Here is a 16,560-nt window from a genome sequence, read left to right on the forward strand (position 1 = left end):
GATGCACAACAGAACACGTTAGCTCTGTTGGCACCATTGTAGTCTATGACCCCGTCTGCACATATGCCCGAATTCCGTTTTGCTGGGGGTAAGTCCGCAATCCCCCACAAGGCCAACAAACGAGTGCCTGAATACAATGTGAAAGCACCCTTAAACCAAATAGACCTCTGTGACGTCTGGTGATTATACAAGCAAAATAGAACAAAACAGAGTTGTGAGTGGTCGCTATGCAGTGTTTCACAATTTCTTGCCCCATTTGTTTTCCAGTACTTTGTATGCTAAAGTGAATGTAGTCACTCAAACTACAAGGCGTCCTGCAAATAATGGCTCTCACCCAGCTGTTCTGTGTTTAGGTAATATTGCGCTCCTCGTTGGTCAGATAGGGTCCCACCCAGTAAGTATCCATATAAAGAACAACCTGTCACTCTTAAATAGGTACTGTAGAACCTTTAATCACCAGTATGTTGTCTAGTATATAGTCTATAAATCATGTGATACTTTTGTCAAACTGACCTTCCTGAAACATACACACAAGTGATAAAGGACTTATGGAACAGCTGTAGTATATGCGCTATGTGAATGGAGACTAATTTCACTGGGTGATGAGCGCAGTCGACATTCATTCAGTATCTATTTAAGAGTGCCTAATTCTTTTAAACCGGCTGATAGTGGAAAAGCTAAAAACATAGACTATTAGAACAGGTTGTAAAAAATGAATGCACAAGAATGGAAATTGGCAAATTGCAATAGAGTGCTCTGCGGAACAAATTTTCACGCTTCTGACATACTTGTATTAAATCTGAATTATTAAATGAAAAATAACATTCTTACCCCATAATGAAATGTTTACTGTAAGAATGCACATTGCAGAAATTATACTCACCACTTTATACTCGTGGACGTCTTCACACAATTTTGCATAAAAAAAATTCATGTTTGTAGCCAGATGTCTGACCCCAGACCCCCTGATATGCGAAACACCTCCTAGTAATGAAATTTTCAATATTTGCTGAACTTCTACATGTCACTTTTATTTGTCCATTTGCACTGTTCTTGTCTTTTAAGAAGTATAATAAGCAGCATGAGAAGAAAGCTGTAAGTGGAGAGGGAGGTATTGGTAACAGGCTATGCTCTTCATCCTCCTTCTCACACCTCTACTGAACACAGAACCAAAGAGTAAAAATGTTTCATCTCTCGAGCACTATTTAGAATATAGTAGCTAAAGCTTGGACCCTGGAATGTTAGGAAAGCTTACTATCTGGGCTTTTAGTTATGATCCTATGAGCAAAGCTCGGCATACGTTATAGGTCATGATGGTTATAGAAGTCATTGGCACTTGAAATTGTAACTCACGACTTTTGTGTACCTTTGCAGACATGGAAGTGTTGTATTGGGAGCATGCCAAAGAACGCCTTGCTGCACAGCGGAAACTCCAGAAAAGAATGGTAATGACATTGTGTAGCTGGTCATGTTGCAGTATTTATACAGTTCTGTGCAAAAAGTTTAGGAAGGTGTAGACAAAATGCTTTAAAAAAAAAAAAAAAAAATACAATAAAACATCCGATAATTGGGTCAAAAGTGTATAGTATCTCCTATCTCATTACTACATCAGCCTATGAAAACAATAGAGAATGTGTTTTAAAATGGCAATACAATGATCTTTATTACATACAATAACAATTTCTTTAAAAAAACCCACAAAAAACATAATGGTTGTGAGGCAGTACACGATGAAACAACACATGGTGCAATCTAGTAATAAAAAGTGTTATAGAATTATTCAGTAGAGATTATTGCTTTATTAAATCACATAAAAATGAGTTTTCTTTTCTTTCAACCAAATTTGGACACCATTCCAATACATGTCACTAGATGCCGGTTTTTATAGTCATACATGGATACCAAGAGTATATTTTAAGCAAAACCCACTTGGTACCCATAGGCTTTATAACTTGGGATATATAAAAACTTCCCCATTTTTTCTTTTTACTATTAATAGCTCTTGAAGTTCTGCACAAGCAGTTTTATGGTCTTATACAATAAATATCTCTATTGTGAAATACTGCTATATTTTTGCCAAACAATATTTTCTAAGTTCCTATGTACAATATGACTGTATATGCCTTAAGACATAATATATGGCTTGAAAGAAAAATAATTTGTGATTTAATAAAGTAATAATAGTTATGTGATTTAATAAAGTAAGGCTTTGCTCACATCTATCTGGGGCTCAGCACTGAGCGCTTACATCGGGGTTTTCGTGTAAATCTCTGAAATGCGTGATTCGGATGGAACCCTCAGTGGAAAATTCCCTATAATGATACAGAAGAAGACACTGTGGACGTTGTCTGGCCTATGATCTGACCGTGACCTTCTTTTTAACCTCAGTTGACCACAGTTTTGTGCACCTGTGAAAAGGACACTGCTCAACAGAGGCCAGCCGAAGTCCAGACTAACTCTGCTGCCTCATTATGGTGAATGGATCCCTTGGGGTTTCATCTGAATCGCGTCAGATTCAGATGGAAATCCCCAAAAAAGTGATAAGTGTAGAGCGCCGGATAAATGTGATCCCAAATGTTATGTATAATGTTCTTAATAAAAGTTTCAACTCAATCCACAAAAAAATCAAGTCCCAACTTGGGTCTGTCATCTGTTAGCGGAAATATAGGGGGCTTCCATGTTACTGGTAGTACAAGGCTCTGGAAAAGTGTTATGGTTCTTCACCCCACTCAAAAGAAATCCATCTAATTCTGTGCTCCCAAATTCAAAACTCTCCTCTCTTCTGATCCCCACAGTGTACCTAAACTACACATATCATCCACATGTTTAGAATTTCAGTAGCGATGAGAACCCACCTAATTTACATGTTCCGTGTCTCCAGAAGCATGAACTGGGCATAATGTACTGGTCACTACAATGTACAGGCACTACAACTAGCAGATTTGCGTTTTTTCTCTCTGCAACATCCTTAGTTGCTTGTTTCAGGAAAACGCCCATGGAGTCAAAATTGTACATTTCCATAGGGGTGTAATTTCTAAAATGGGGTCACTTGAGTGGGGATTCTGCTCTTCTAGCACTTGGGCTGGGTTCACATTGCGTTGCGGGCAAAGCTCTGACTGGATCCATTACATAGCGGAACTAACGCTATGTAACGGATGCGTTAACGCCGCCATTGCCCGCCATGACAGTAGCGCATGCTAACGCATGCCAAAATCGGCATGCTTTAGTGATGATGCGTTACTTCATGACGCACCCTCGAACGTGGTCTGCAGCGTTCGGGGGTGCGTAGGGTTTAGCGCACAGCGAACGGATGTGTTCTTTGTGCATAGACCTGTATGGGCTAGCACATGGTAGAGCATGATAACGAGCTGCTACCATGCGTTAGCACATACATTAGCGCTATGGTCACAAATTATGTTAAAAAATGACATCTGCGTTAGAGCATCCGTTTAACGGATCTGTTAAACTGATTCCCCTAACGCAATGTGAACCTAGCCTTAGGGGCTCGTATATGGTGTCCACAAACAATTCTACAATAATTTGTCCTCTAAGAGTCAAATAGTGCTCCTTCCCTCCTAAGTCTTGCCGTGTGGCTAAACAGTACTGTGCAACCACATGTGAGTTATTGCCACGTTCAGTAGATATTGTTTAACAAATTTTGGCGCCCTTTTTTTTTTTTTTTGTTACCTATTTTCCTTTGTGAAAATGTAAAACTTGTGGCTAAAACAAAATTTTGGTGGCAAAATGGAATTAGTTTTTCTTCATTGCCCAATGGTAAAAAATTCTGTGACAAATCCATGGCATCAATATGATCTCTGGACCCTTAGATTAATTCATTGAAAGGCGTAGTTTGTAAAATGGGGTCACTTATGGGTGAATTCTGCTATTCTGGCATCTCACGGACTCTGCCAATGTGACATGTTTCCCTCAAATCATTCCAGCAAAATCTGATCTCCATTTTCTCCTTCGTCTCATTGGGGGACACAGAGACTGTGGGTGTATGCTACTGCCGTCTGGAGGCTGACACTAGGTATACAAAAAAACAAGTTAGCTCCTCCTCCGCTGCATACACCCTCGTCCCAATAGCGGGCGGAAACCAGTTTTTTGCTTAGTGTCTTATGGAGGCACACGCAGTCTGGATCTCTCCAGGCTATTTTTTCGCTAGTTTACCATGAAGATGAGACAGGGGCGACGGATCCTATAGAAAGGGTCCGATCTCCCCAAACCAACAACGGGCGAGCACGCGTTGAGTATCGCCTCCGCGTATCCTTTCCCGCACCGAGGGACATCTCTGGGACTTTTCCCCAGACATCTATTTTTTTCTTGTTTGTTATTTTTGAAGATGAGAGGGGCAACGCATCCTATTGAAAGGATCCGATTTCCCCAAACCAGCAACGGGCGACCACGTGCGAGTGTCCCTCCACGTTTCCTTTCCTGCGACGTGGGACATTATGCCAGACTTAGCCCTGTCCACCCATTGGTATTGAAACCATGGGCTTGCACAGAGGCACAAGACTAGTCTGTGCGGCCCCCACTGCTCCACCAACGCATGACGGCGGTGCTGCATGGCGGCAGACGGTCCCTCTCCTCGCCCCTGCAAGGCGGTCGGAGCTAAGGTGCCTGCACCGTCCTAAGCGGAAATACCTCAGGTATGAGCTGGAGAGGGCCCTGGGCAGCGTTTTTTCGGAGCCGGGGATAGTGGCCAGGCTTACCCCCGGGTGGAGAGGCCGCTGCTGGAGTCAGGCGGCCGTCCGGCTGGGGGGGAGGGTGGGGGGACAGATTTTCAATGGCGGGCTAGCGGTCCGCCGGCTTACCAGGCCGGCGGACCGTCTCTAATTTAGCTCGCGGCTTCGGCCTGGGCCGCGGGCGGAGGTTCCGCCCTGGGTGCGACGTCATTTCCGGCGCCGCCCCCCATGACCAGGGTGGGCATGGGGAGTCGAATGGCCGGGGTAGCGGTCCGCCAGCTTATCAGGCTGGCGGACCGTCTCTAATTTAACCTGCGGCTTCGGGGGAGCGAGCAGGGCCGTGGGCGGAAGTTCTGCCCTGGGTGCGACGTCAATTCCGGCGCCGCCCCCCATGACCAGGATAAAATTGAGGCCCCGGTTGCAAAACAGGGTAGGCCGCGATCAGGAGAAGATTCGCAGCTTACCCAGGAGCGAGACAGCAGGCGGACTACAGGAGCACGGGGAGAGACACGCAGGAGCGGGTAAGTGCGACCCCCGTCCCGGAGCCACACTAAGGCGCTACAGGGTCACCCTCTTCCTCCTCCTCCTCTCCCCTCGTACCTTAAAAGGAATTTTTTTTATTTTTTTTTGGCCTACGCCAGCAGTATGTCTGGAAAAGGAAAAAACGCACACGTTCCTTTATGTCGCATGCGTTTCCTGTGGGGTTATGTTCCCTCGAGCGCAGACTGTTAAGTTATGTGAAGCCTGCGACTCCGAACGCGCCCAGGAGCCCTCCCCTATTTGCTATACCTTGGGGAGCCGCGGTGGTCGGGTACTCCTCGAGGAACGGCTCTTAGTGCCCCAGGGGGACGAGACGTCCTCGCTGGACTTTAACTTTAAACCATAGAAGCCTTTCAGTCTTGATTCTTTACTTTATAGGTCGATATTTAATTTCATTCATATTATGCTTATTTAGACATGTCATCAGTCTATTCTAGATTGTTGCACCTGACTGTTGTTTTGTTGCCTCAAAATTTTTGATTTCATATATGCCATCTCTACGACCTAACCCACAGATCTCTAAGGACTATAATTTAGTGTGATTTATGTAACTCTGGATATATTTGTCGTGTTTCTTTAAAACTATAAATAATTACAAAAAAAAAGTTCAAAGTTTGAAAACTGCCAAATTCTTTTTTTGTCTTTTTTTTAAAATATTTTCATTAATAAACGCATATCGACCAAAATGTATCACGAACATGAAGTACAATTTGTCACGAAAAACAGTCTCCGAATTCGTGAAATCCATTGACGCCTCCCAGAGTTATTGCCACATAAAATGAGTGGTCAGAATTGAAAGAAATTGTCCTGGTCAAGAAGGTGAAAACATGTGGGATGCAGCGGTTCATGACTCGATTTCAATCTACATGCCTACTTAAAACTATTCCACAGTACTGTGTCTACTTTGATTTTCTCATTGCAGTGAATGTTTTTATAATTTCTGCCTGATCAGCTTTGCATTGGAAATATTTTATTAGGCCTCTTTCACACTTCAGTTTTTTGTGTTAGTTAAAATCCGCCAAAAAGGCGGACAAGCGGATCCGTTCCTAACTGATGTGAACGGATGCCACAGGATCCGGTTTTTGACGGATCCGCAGAATGAGGAAATTTAAAGGAACCGCTGGCCGGGAAGGAGAGAGAGAGTGAGTTAATTAATTTCAGGAAAGGATTTCAGGGTTAATTTTCTCCCTGACTTCCTTTCACCAGGCATGCGCACTGGAAAATGCTGATCCAACCACAAAAAAAAACATTGCAGGGTCCGTCCAGGCATGCCGGCGGATGACAAAAAGTTGGTGGATACTCACAAAAACGGATCCAACAGATGACCATCAGTCAAGATCCGCCAGTAATGCAACTCAATGGGGAAAAAAAAAGGATCCGCAAAAAAAAAAAAATGCGGATCCGTTTTTTTCAAAACCTGGCAGATTTTGACTGATTGTCAAAAACGGAAGTGTGAAAGCGGCCTTAGTTAATCGTGGCCTTCACTTATACTTGTTTCATTTTTTCATTTTTCTCAAAAGGGGCCCCAATTTGAAGCTTTGGCAGAATTGCTTGCTGAAGATGGCCTAGTAGATCATGTGGATGAAGTACGTGATGCAGACTATCTGGATCATGATGATGGTGAAGGTGTGTGTACAAGATCAGTTCATAATTTCTGCTTTTCTGGTACCCGTGTATCTATTCCTGAAGTGGAAATAGGAGGATGTGGCTTGTAACTGTGGATCATCTCTTCGTTTGCAATATTATATCATTGTAGTGTAAAACCTTGGTGGAGAGAACATTTTAAGGCTATGTTCACATGCAGCTTTTTTAAGTGTTATTTACTAATAAACCCCTGCATTTTATAGGTCTAGAAAAAGCTATGATATTTCTGAAATCTTATGCACATACTTTTTTTTTTTCTTGACTGAATTCGAGCACTCACAGCTATTTGAAAACTGCAGCATGTCAATTCTCTCAGCATTTTTGCAGGGTTTCTCACCCATAGAAAGCAGTGAGTGCAAACATTCAGCAAACAGGTGAAAACTAAGTTTATTAAACAAGTACTGTAAGATAAATGACACATATAATCCTCAAAAACAAAAAAAACAAACAAATGGCTTGGGAAGGTTTTTGCTACAGGAAAAAAATGCTGCATGTGAATATAGCCTTAACATTTCATAATGATTTGAGATGCTAAATCACAAGTCCTGATTCTGTTAGATTCTCAAATCTGTAAGTCATTTCTTTATCCCTTATATTTGGGTTGAGAACAGCAGTCATACGGTTTGCTGGAAGATATTTTAGAAATGGTTTCTGTAAAATGCTTATTGTATTATACTTATCAAACTTGTCTGAACTGAAATAACCTTCTGTTGCACCTTTTTTTTTGATGGCAGAGCTTTCAGACCATGAAGATTTTGGTGTGAACATTCCAGCTAGTCTGCGTGACGAGCCGGCTTCTGCGAATGTTGGTAATGAATAATCATACTATTTCTGGCAGCTGTTGATAGTATTATGTAGTATTCTGTAGAATAATTAAAGGGAGCTTGCCTGTACACTCAGGATTACAAAGTTGGCATGCAATCATTGCACAATGTATAAATTATATACAACAATAAATTCAACTAAATCCAAGCACTGCAGATATTGCAACTCTGCTACATTCACTTCTGAAGACATGGACATGGACTTTGTCACGTCTGTCACATAGTCAGCAGGTTCACACTCAGCACATATGACAGACGTGACAGTCTGGAGATGCCATGGAGAGAGATCTGCTGCCTGCAACATCCTTCAGCATGACCGGTTTGGCAGTGGGTCAGAAACGGTGTCAGGTGGCATTTCTTTGGAGGGCCACACAGCCATCCATGTGCTCGCCAGAGGTAGCCTGTCTGCCATTAGGTACCGAGATGAAATCCTCAGACCCCTTGTGAGACCATATGCTGGTGTGGTTGGCCCTGGGTTCCTCCTATTGCAGGAAAATGCCAGACCTCATGTGGCTGGAGTGTGTCAGCAGTTCCTGCAAGATGAAGGCATTGAAGCTATGGACTGGCCTGCCCGTTCCCCAGACCTGAATCCGATTGAGCACATCTGGGACAGCATGTCTCGCTCCATCCACCAATGTTACGTTGCACCACAGACGGTCCAGGAGTTGACGGAAGCTTTAGTCCAGGTCGGGGAGGAGATGCCCAGGTGTTGTAGGGAGGTCATACAGGCACATGGAGGCCACACACAATAATGAGCATCATGTTGACTTGTTTCCACTTTAATTTTGTCTTGTTTTGACTTTCATTTTGGGGGTCTCTCCAAATCCAGACCTCCATTGGTTCAAAAATTTGATTTTCATTGATGATTTTTGTGTGATTTATGTTGACAGCACATTCAACTTTGTACAGAACAATGTATTCAATGAGAATATTTCATTTAGATCTAGGATGTGTTATTTGAGTGTTCCCTTTATTTTTTTGAGCAGTGTATGTTATATATATTCGGTCTCCCATGACAGCAACACGAGAGAGGATCCACCCTTCCGGGACAGGAAACCTAAAGACATGAAAGGGCGCAGTTGGTTTCCTGTCCCTGACGGGTGAACCTCTTCAGACATACTTGTGAAGAAGATAGAAGTTATTCCCAGGGCCGGCCAGTTGGGTCAGGCAGCGGGGGTCTGGTGCCCTGGAAGCGCCACAGTGGGTCCAGGGGGATTGCACGATAGCGGTAGCAGGCAAGCGGTGTCCAGGTGGGATGACTGGCTTGGTTGTGGTCCGACGCTCAGGTGCAGGTAAGTATGCTCGGGGCTGGCGGCGGTGTGTTCTAGCACCGCAGTCCTGTTGAACGGCGTTGGTGCCTCTGGTGGCCGGGCAGGCCCAGGTGGGGGTGGCTAGCGCACTCTTGTGACGCAGTCGGGGCGCGGTATAGTGACGAGGCTGGGGTACGCCTTTTGCGATGTGGCTGGGGTGTGTCGGTGACGTGGCCGGGGCGCGACCTGTGATGTGGCTGGAACACGCCCCCTGTGATGCAGCCGGCGGTGTGCTGCTGTGGCTGTAAGTCTGGGAAGGCGCAATTCCTGGGGCTGTGGGCAGGCTGATCCAGGGTAGCGAGGAGGGTGCCGGTCGGGGTCATGTGGGTTGGTAACACGGCCGGCAGACCCTGGAGGAGGAAGCCTCTGGCAGGCCACGTGAAGGATCTGCTGACCCAGTAGTACCAGATTGGGGGAGTGGCCTAGGATATTTAAGGCAGGCTAGGACGAAACCAGGTGCTTCCCAGACCCATAATCTGGCAAGGTATCATGGAGTTGTCAGAGCAGTAGGATCAGGTGCAGCATTCACCTGTAATACAGCAACTCACTGAGGAGCCCCACTTGAGACCCAGCGACGACCATGTAGCAGCACCAGGAAGTGATCGTATGGGTGAAAGGAAATCCAGTCAGAGGAGTTTCAGCAGACTGGACGAGTCTCCGTCCCTAAGGAGGATCCTTCGGCTGAGAGCTCTCCCCCGCGCATTCCGGTACCATTGTTACACTTCACTTGTAAATGATCTTTGTAAAAGTTCGCTTGGTGATGTAGTCTTCTCTTTGTCTCTCCCTAATTTCTGCTAGGAACAGAAGTGTACCTCTAAGGCCAAGCATAAAGAGTGCACAATTTGCAGTGCCTTGCTACCAGATTACTATGGGAAAAGACTGTGCCAGCCATGCATTCAACAGACAGTAGCGGAGGAGACACTAGACTTTGCGTGTAGCCTGAGGGAGATCGTTAGGACAGAGGTTAGGGAATCGGTGAGATCCCTTTCCCAGGAAGGTGTCTGTAAGGAAAAGATAAGGAAGCCCAAATCCACGTTGTCGGACAGTGATAGTGTCTCGAGAAATTCTCGGCCTCGTCTGCTTCAACTTCATCATCTTCAGATGCCCAGTCAAGCCGTTCCTGGTTGACCTGGTGAATAGGCTGGTAAAGGCGGTTAATAATACCATGGAGGATGTGATGTTTGGGAGTCTGGATCAGAGAGCTCACAGAGCCTTTCCGCTGAAAGATAAAATCCGCTCTCTTATTTTACGGGAATGGAAGAGACCAGAAAGGAAGGGCTCCTTACCTCCGGCCTTCAAAAGGAGGTACCTGTTTGAGGAGTCTGCCTCGTCCTCATGGGATAAAGCCCCTAAGCTGCATGCGGCAGTCGCTAAGACATCTAGGAAAGCCTCGCTGCCTTTTGAGAACATGGAAAATCTAAAGGACTCTCTAGATAAGAAGACAGAAACTTTTCTGAGTGCACCTGGGAGATGTCAGCGGGGTCCCTTAGACTGGCGGTGGCAGCCACTTGTACAGCCAGGTCATTAACCCCTTTGCGACATGTGCCGTACTAGTACAGTGCATGTCGCATCTCCCCCTTTGAAGTGGGCTCTGGCGGTGAACCCACCTCAAAGCCGGGACATGTCAGCTGTTTTCAACAGCTGACATGTGCCCGCAATAGCCGCAATCGCGATCCGCCCACGGCTATTAACTAGTTTACTGCTGCTATCAAACGGACAGCGGCATTTAACAAGCGCTTCCGGCCATCGGGTCGGAAATACGCGCACCGCTGATCGGGGATCATCGGTGCATCGGCATATGGTTGTTTTCGGATTGCTATGAGCGCCACCCGGCGGTCAGCGCTCACAGCAATGTAGTAATTCAGCTACATAGAGGTGATCTGAGCATTGCCTCTATATAATAGAACCGATCAGGCTATGGCAGCTTCTAGCCTCCCATGGAGGCTATTGAAACATGCCAGAAGTAAAAAAAAAAAAAAAAAAAAAAAAGTTTCTAAAAATATTAATAAAAATAGAAAAGTTCAAATCACCCCCCTTTTGCCCCATTGAAAATACAAAAAAACCAAACATACACATATTGGGTATTGCTGCGTTCAGAATCGCCCGATCTATCAATAAAAAAAAGTATTAACCTGATAACTAAACGGCCTAGCAGGAAAAAAGTTAAAAACGCCAGAATTACGTTTTTTTTGCTCGCCTCGATATTGCATTAAAATAACTAACGGGTGGCGATCAAAAGAGCGTATCTGCACCAAAATGGTATCATTAAAACGTCAGCTCGGCGCGCAAAAAATAAGCCCTCACCCAACCCGAGATCACGAAAAATGGAGACGCTACAGGTATCGGAAAATGGAGCAGGTTTTTTTTCTTAAAGTTTAGAATTTTTTTCCCACTTACCGTACATGCTCAAGTATAAGCCGACCCGAGTATAAGCCGTGGCCCCTAATTTTGCCACAAAAAACTGGAAAACCTTTATTGACTCGAGTATAAGCCTGGGGTGGGAAATGCAGCAGCTACTGGTATTTCAAAAATAAAAATAGATACCAATAAAAGTAAAATTAATTGAGACATCGGTAGGTTAAATTTTTTTGAATATCCATACTGACTCAGGAACCCCATATAATGCTCCATACAGTTCATGATGGGCCCCATAAGATGCTCCATACAAAAAATATGCCCCATATAATGCTGCACAAAGGTTAATTATGGCCCCATATGTTGCTCCATAAAGGTTGATGGCCCCATAAGATGCTCCAAAGAATAATATGCCCCATATGCTGCTCCATAAAGGTTGATAGCCCCATAAGATGCCCTATATAATGCTGCATAAAGGTTGTTGGCCCCATAAGATGCTTCATAGATATATATGCCCCATATGCTGCTGCGATAAAAAAAAAAAAATACATGCTCTCCTCTCGTCACTGGGGCCAGGTGCCGGTGTCCTGAGCAGTCGGGGACACTGACGCGCTATGGGGGCCAGGTGCCTGTGTCGCCGCTGGCTCAGGCCCCCGGCACCTGCGATATTCACCTGTCTTCGTTGCACTGCCGCGTTCCGCTCTGTCTTCCGGGTCTCTGCAGTGACTGTTTCATGCAGAGGGCGCGCACTAACCACATCATCGCGCCCTTTGACCTGAACGTCACAGCCAGAGGACGCGGAAGACAGAGCGGCGCGCGGCGGTGGAATGGGGCCAGGTGAATACTGCATGGCTCCTCCCCGTCATATCCCTCCTGGCTCGGTCTTTGCACTTCTTCTTTCTTCTCCGATGGTCTCCGGCACCAGTAGCTCCTTCCAGTGTTCAGCGGTCACGTGGTACCGCTCATTAAAGTAATGAATATGTGCTCCACGCCTATGGGAGTGAGTATGATCTGACAGCTTGGGACAATGACTTGAGTATAAGCTGAGAGGGGCACTTTCAGCCTACAAAAATGGGCTGAAAATCTTGGCTTATACTCGAGTATATACGGTAGATAAAAATGAACCTAGGCATGTTTGGTGTCTATAAACTCGTAATGATCTGGAGAATCATAATGGTAGGTCAGTTTTAGCATTTAGTGAACATGGCGAAAAAAAGAAACAAGTGTGTGATAGCACTTTTTTGCAAATTTCACCGCACTTGGATTTTTTTTTTCCCGTTTTTGAGTGCACGATATGGTAAAACCAATGGTGTCGTTCAAAAGTACAACTCGTCCCACAAAAAACAAGCACTCATATGGCCATATTGACTGAAAATAAAAAAGTTTTATGGCTCTGGGAAGAAGTGGAGCGAAAAACAAACCAAAAATGAAAATGGGCTCAGGCGCGAAAGGCTGGACCAGTTAGTCGCAATTAAAGGACAAAGCATCCAGAGAGCGCATCCTGACTTCTCTTCCCATGATGCAGGGAGCTGCAGCTTTTCAATCTGACGCATCGGCGGACTCAGTCAGGTTAACCGCAAGAGCCTCGGCCCTTTCTAATGCAGCCTGGAAAGCCTTGTGGCTAAAGTGCTGGCCGGGAGACATCCAAGCCAGGTCAAAGCTTTGTGCCATCCCTTGTGAAAGGGAACACTTATTAGGACCAGTGTTGGACAAACTCCTGGAAAAGGCGGGGACAATAAAAAGAAGTTTCCTAACCTGTTGGGTCCTTCCTACAGATGTTCCTTCAACAGGAGAAGATTCAGCCGTAGGAAGTCTTCCAGAGGTAAAAGCAGATGGGACGACAGGAAAAGGAAAGGTAGAGGATACATGTTTAGCTTCTCCCGGGATCGCAGGAAACCACCGGGTCCTGATCTTTAAAGAAAGTGGCCGAATGTATATTTCAGATTGCCGAAGCGCATCTGCTGTCGTTAACCTCCCTGCACATAAGAGGAAAGGAGAACATCAAGGACGACTTCCTAAGCCGAAACCAGCTCAGACAGGGAGAATGGGTGTTGAATCAAACTGTCTATCTGGATTGTGCATATGTGGGGTTGTCTGGACCGGACATGAACCTCTACTAGTTCTACATTAGAAGCACAGTGGATGGGATTTATAGAAATCCCATGCCTACTGTGCTTCTATTTAACACTGCGTAAACTTGCTTGAGGTGCAGGTTTATGAACCACAGCATGTCAGTTATCTGCAGCGGAGACACTAGTAGTTTCGCTCATTTCCATTCACTAGGTGCGGTAACACATGCGGCTATAACTGCGTGATTAGAACTCAGCGCTTTAGATGCAGCGAAAAACCAAAACGCTTGGATTTCTTGATCATGGGTACATAGCCTTTGACATTTCCACCCAGCATAAGTAACTGTATATACACTGCTCTAAAAAAATAAAGGGAACACTAAAATACCACATCCTAGATATCACTAAATGAAATATTCCAGTTGCAAATCTTTATTCATTACATAGTTTCATGCGTTGAGAACATTAAAACACAAAAATGATCAATGTATATCAAAATGAATATCCCATGGAGGTCTGGATTTGGAACGATGCTCAAAATCAAATTACAGCCTGATCCAACTTTAGTGAAAATTCCTTAAGACAAGGAAATGATTCTCAGGCCTCCATGTGCCTTTATAACCTCCCTAGAACTCCTCGGCATGCTCCTGATAAGGCGGTGCATGTTCTTATGAGGGATCTCCTCAGACCTGGATTAAAGCATCAATCAACTTTTGGACAGTCTGTGGTGGTACAACTCGGAAATGTTGGTGGATGGAGACACATGATGTCCCAGATGTGCTCCATGTTATTTAGTTCTGGGGAACGGCAGGCCAGTCCATATTATCAATACCTTCATCATGCAGGAACTGCTGTCTCACAATGGGTCTGAGGATCTCATCTCTGTACCTCTGGCTAACATATGGAGGGCTATGCCGCCCTCTAAAGAAATGTCTCTCAACACCATTACTGACCCACTACCAAACTGGTCATGCTCTAGGATGTTGCAGGCAGAAGGTTCTCCATGGCATCTCCAGACTGTCACGTGTTCAGTGTGAACCTGCTCTCATTCGTGAAGAGCACATGGCGCTAATGTTGAATCTGCCAGTCTTGGTGTTTTCTGGCAAATGCCAATCGCCCTGCACATTGTTGGGCTTTAATACTACAGAGTGAGCCATTTATATGGATACACCTGGGTGAGCCACTTATAAAGTTGGATCCAAAATGGCCAACTTCAAAATGGGCACCATGTTCACCACAGATCTTGAAAAGTTCCCCCCCCCTCCCTTATACTAATGTGCCACAAACAGGAAGTTGATATCACCAACCATTCCCATATTATATAGGTGTATCCATATAAACGGCCCCCCCTGTACATCCACTTATGTACGTCGGGCCCTTATAGTCTTACAGTTTGAGCAGACACATGGATGTTAGTGGCCTGCTGGAGGTCATTTTGCATGTCTCTGGCAATGCTCCCCCTGTTCCTCCTTGCGCAAAGGAGGAGGCATCGGTCCTGCTGCTGGGTTGTTGCCATACTTCGGGCTCCTCCACGTTTCCTGGTGTACTGGCCTGTCTCCTGGCATCTGATCGATGCTTTGGACACTGCTGAAAGACACAGCTACCCTTTTGACACCGCTCGCATTGATGTGCCACCCTGGATGAGCTGCACTACTTGAGCAATTTCTGTGGGTTGTAGACTCCACCTCATGAGACTGTAGGGCTGAGAGCACTGACAAAATGCAAAAGTGACCAAAACGGATGAAAACAGAAATGGCCTGTGGCCTGCCCCTACCGATCCACTCCTTTTTGGGGTTGTTTGCAAATTGCCTATAATTTCTACATGTGGTCTGATCCATTTGCACAACAGCATGAGAAATTGATTCACAATCAGTGTTGCTTCATAACTGGACAGGTTGATTCCACAGAAGTGTGACTGACGGAGTTACATTGTATTGTTTAAGTGTTCCCTTTATTTTTTGAGCAGTGTATGGGGTTTTTTTTTTTTTTCATCAACCTTTATTCAAACTGACAAAGGATGAGTCACCTGACACTTCGTGTCTTTTTGGCGCTTCTCTTTGAATGTGATATCTATTTGAATGTCGCATGCTTCCTTGCAATATACAGTAGTTTCTTCTTGATTGAAGACATCTGTGAACTTCGGAATATGTTGTGTAGAAAATTGCGTTTTTATTAGTCATTGACTCTTGGATCTCCTTTTTCATCATATGGTGCCTTCGGCAGCGCAGTTAAAGATCCATGTTTTTGTTTTTTTCCTTCCATTGCATGTTTGGTTTTCTGACAGACAGGTTACCATCCTGATATAGCAGCAGCTGCACAGTATGGACCTATAAAAACCTCATGGTTTTTGTGCAGGCTTAACCTCGTCAAGATTAGAGATGAGCGAATGTTTGGAAAATTACAGCCAAACAAATTCGTCTCGAATATGGCACATTCAGATTCGTGATCAGAAACACAAGCAAATTTTCATAAATTCGTCATTGGTTACATTCAGTAAAAAGTGTGGGAAAATGTGTTGCCACTAAAGTATATTGATCACTTTGGCTAGGATAGTGGTGGTGTATGATGAGCGTAGGGCACTTGTTTGATGAGCGGAAGAGGTGAGAAGAGCGGCGTGCTTGCTTGTAAAAAAAAAATTTGTTTCTAACTTTGGCTAGCTGCAATCTGTACACAATCAGGGTGCAGGAAACATCCAGAGTGTCCAAAATAGCTCCTGAAATCACATGTCCCCCTCTATATAAAGAGCGGACATCTTGTTGTAGCTCGATTTTGTCAATCTAACATCACAGAGAGGCTGGTCCTGGATGCTGATAGATGTTAGCTAGGCAGTTGTTTCTAAGTCAGATAGTTTATATAGGTAGTGTCCTGTGTGATGATGAAATCGACCTTCCAGCAGTTTTTTTTTTTTTTTTTTACCTCTTTGTGCTATTAGTGAGTTCCAAAGAAAGACAGCAGGGCACATTTCATAGAAATGTGTTGTGCACTACTTCTATTCTGCTCCATGCGCAAGTACACCTTTCAAAATGTCATTATCATTTAGTGACTATGAAATTGTTCTGTGATTTTGAGCTGTTGCACAGTAAAAAAAAAAAAAAAAAATATTGCACTTGCTAACGTGATTCAGCACGCCATA

At 44.6% G+C, this 16,560-nt stretch overlaps 1 protein-coding gene across 3 annotated transcripts in view; it reads left to right on the forward strand.

Annotated features, from left to right (window-relative positions):
• The window catches only part of NCAPH2 (non-SMC condensin II complex subunit H2), a 193,614-nt gene that overhangs the window by 162,195 nt on the left and 14,859 nt on the right, over window positions 1-16,560 (forward strand). For all 3 annotated transcript variants that reach the window (XM_073579286.1, XM_073579287.1, XM_073579285.1), the window contains 3 exons: window positions 1,375-1,445; window positions 6,746-6,851; window positions 7,604-7,678. In XM_073579286.1, coding sequence (XP_073435387.1) covers window positions 1,375-1,445; window positions 6,746-6,851; window positions 7,604-7,678 — 252 coding nt within the window. The remainder of the gene's footprint in view (window positions 1-1,374; window positions 1,446-6,745; window positions 6,852-7,603; window positions 7,679-16,560) is intronic.

The sequence above is a fragment of the Dendrobates tinctorius genome, unplaced genomic scaffold (genome assembly GCF_039654945.1).
Source record: "Dendrobates tinctorius isolate UK_male_01 unplaced genomic scaffold, ASM3965494v1 ptg000062l, whole genome shotgun sequence".
NCBI classification, from domain to species: domain Eukaryota; kingdom Metazoa; phylum Chordata; class Amphibia; order Anura; family Dendrobatidae; genus Dendrobates; species Dendrobates tinctorius.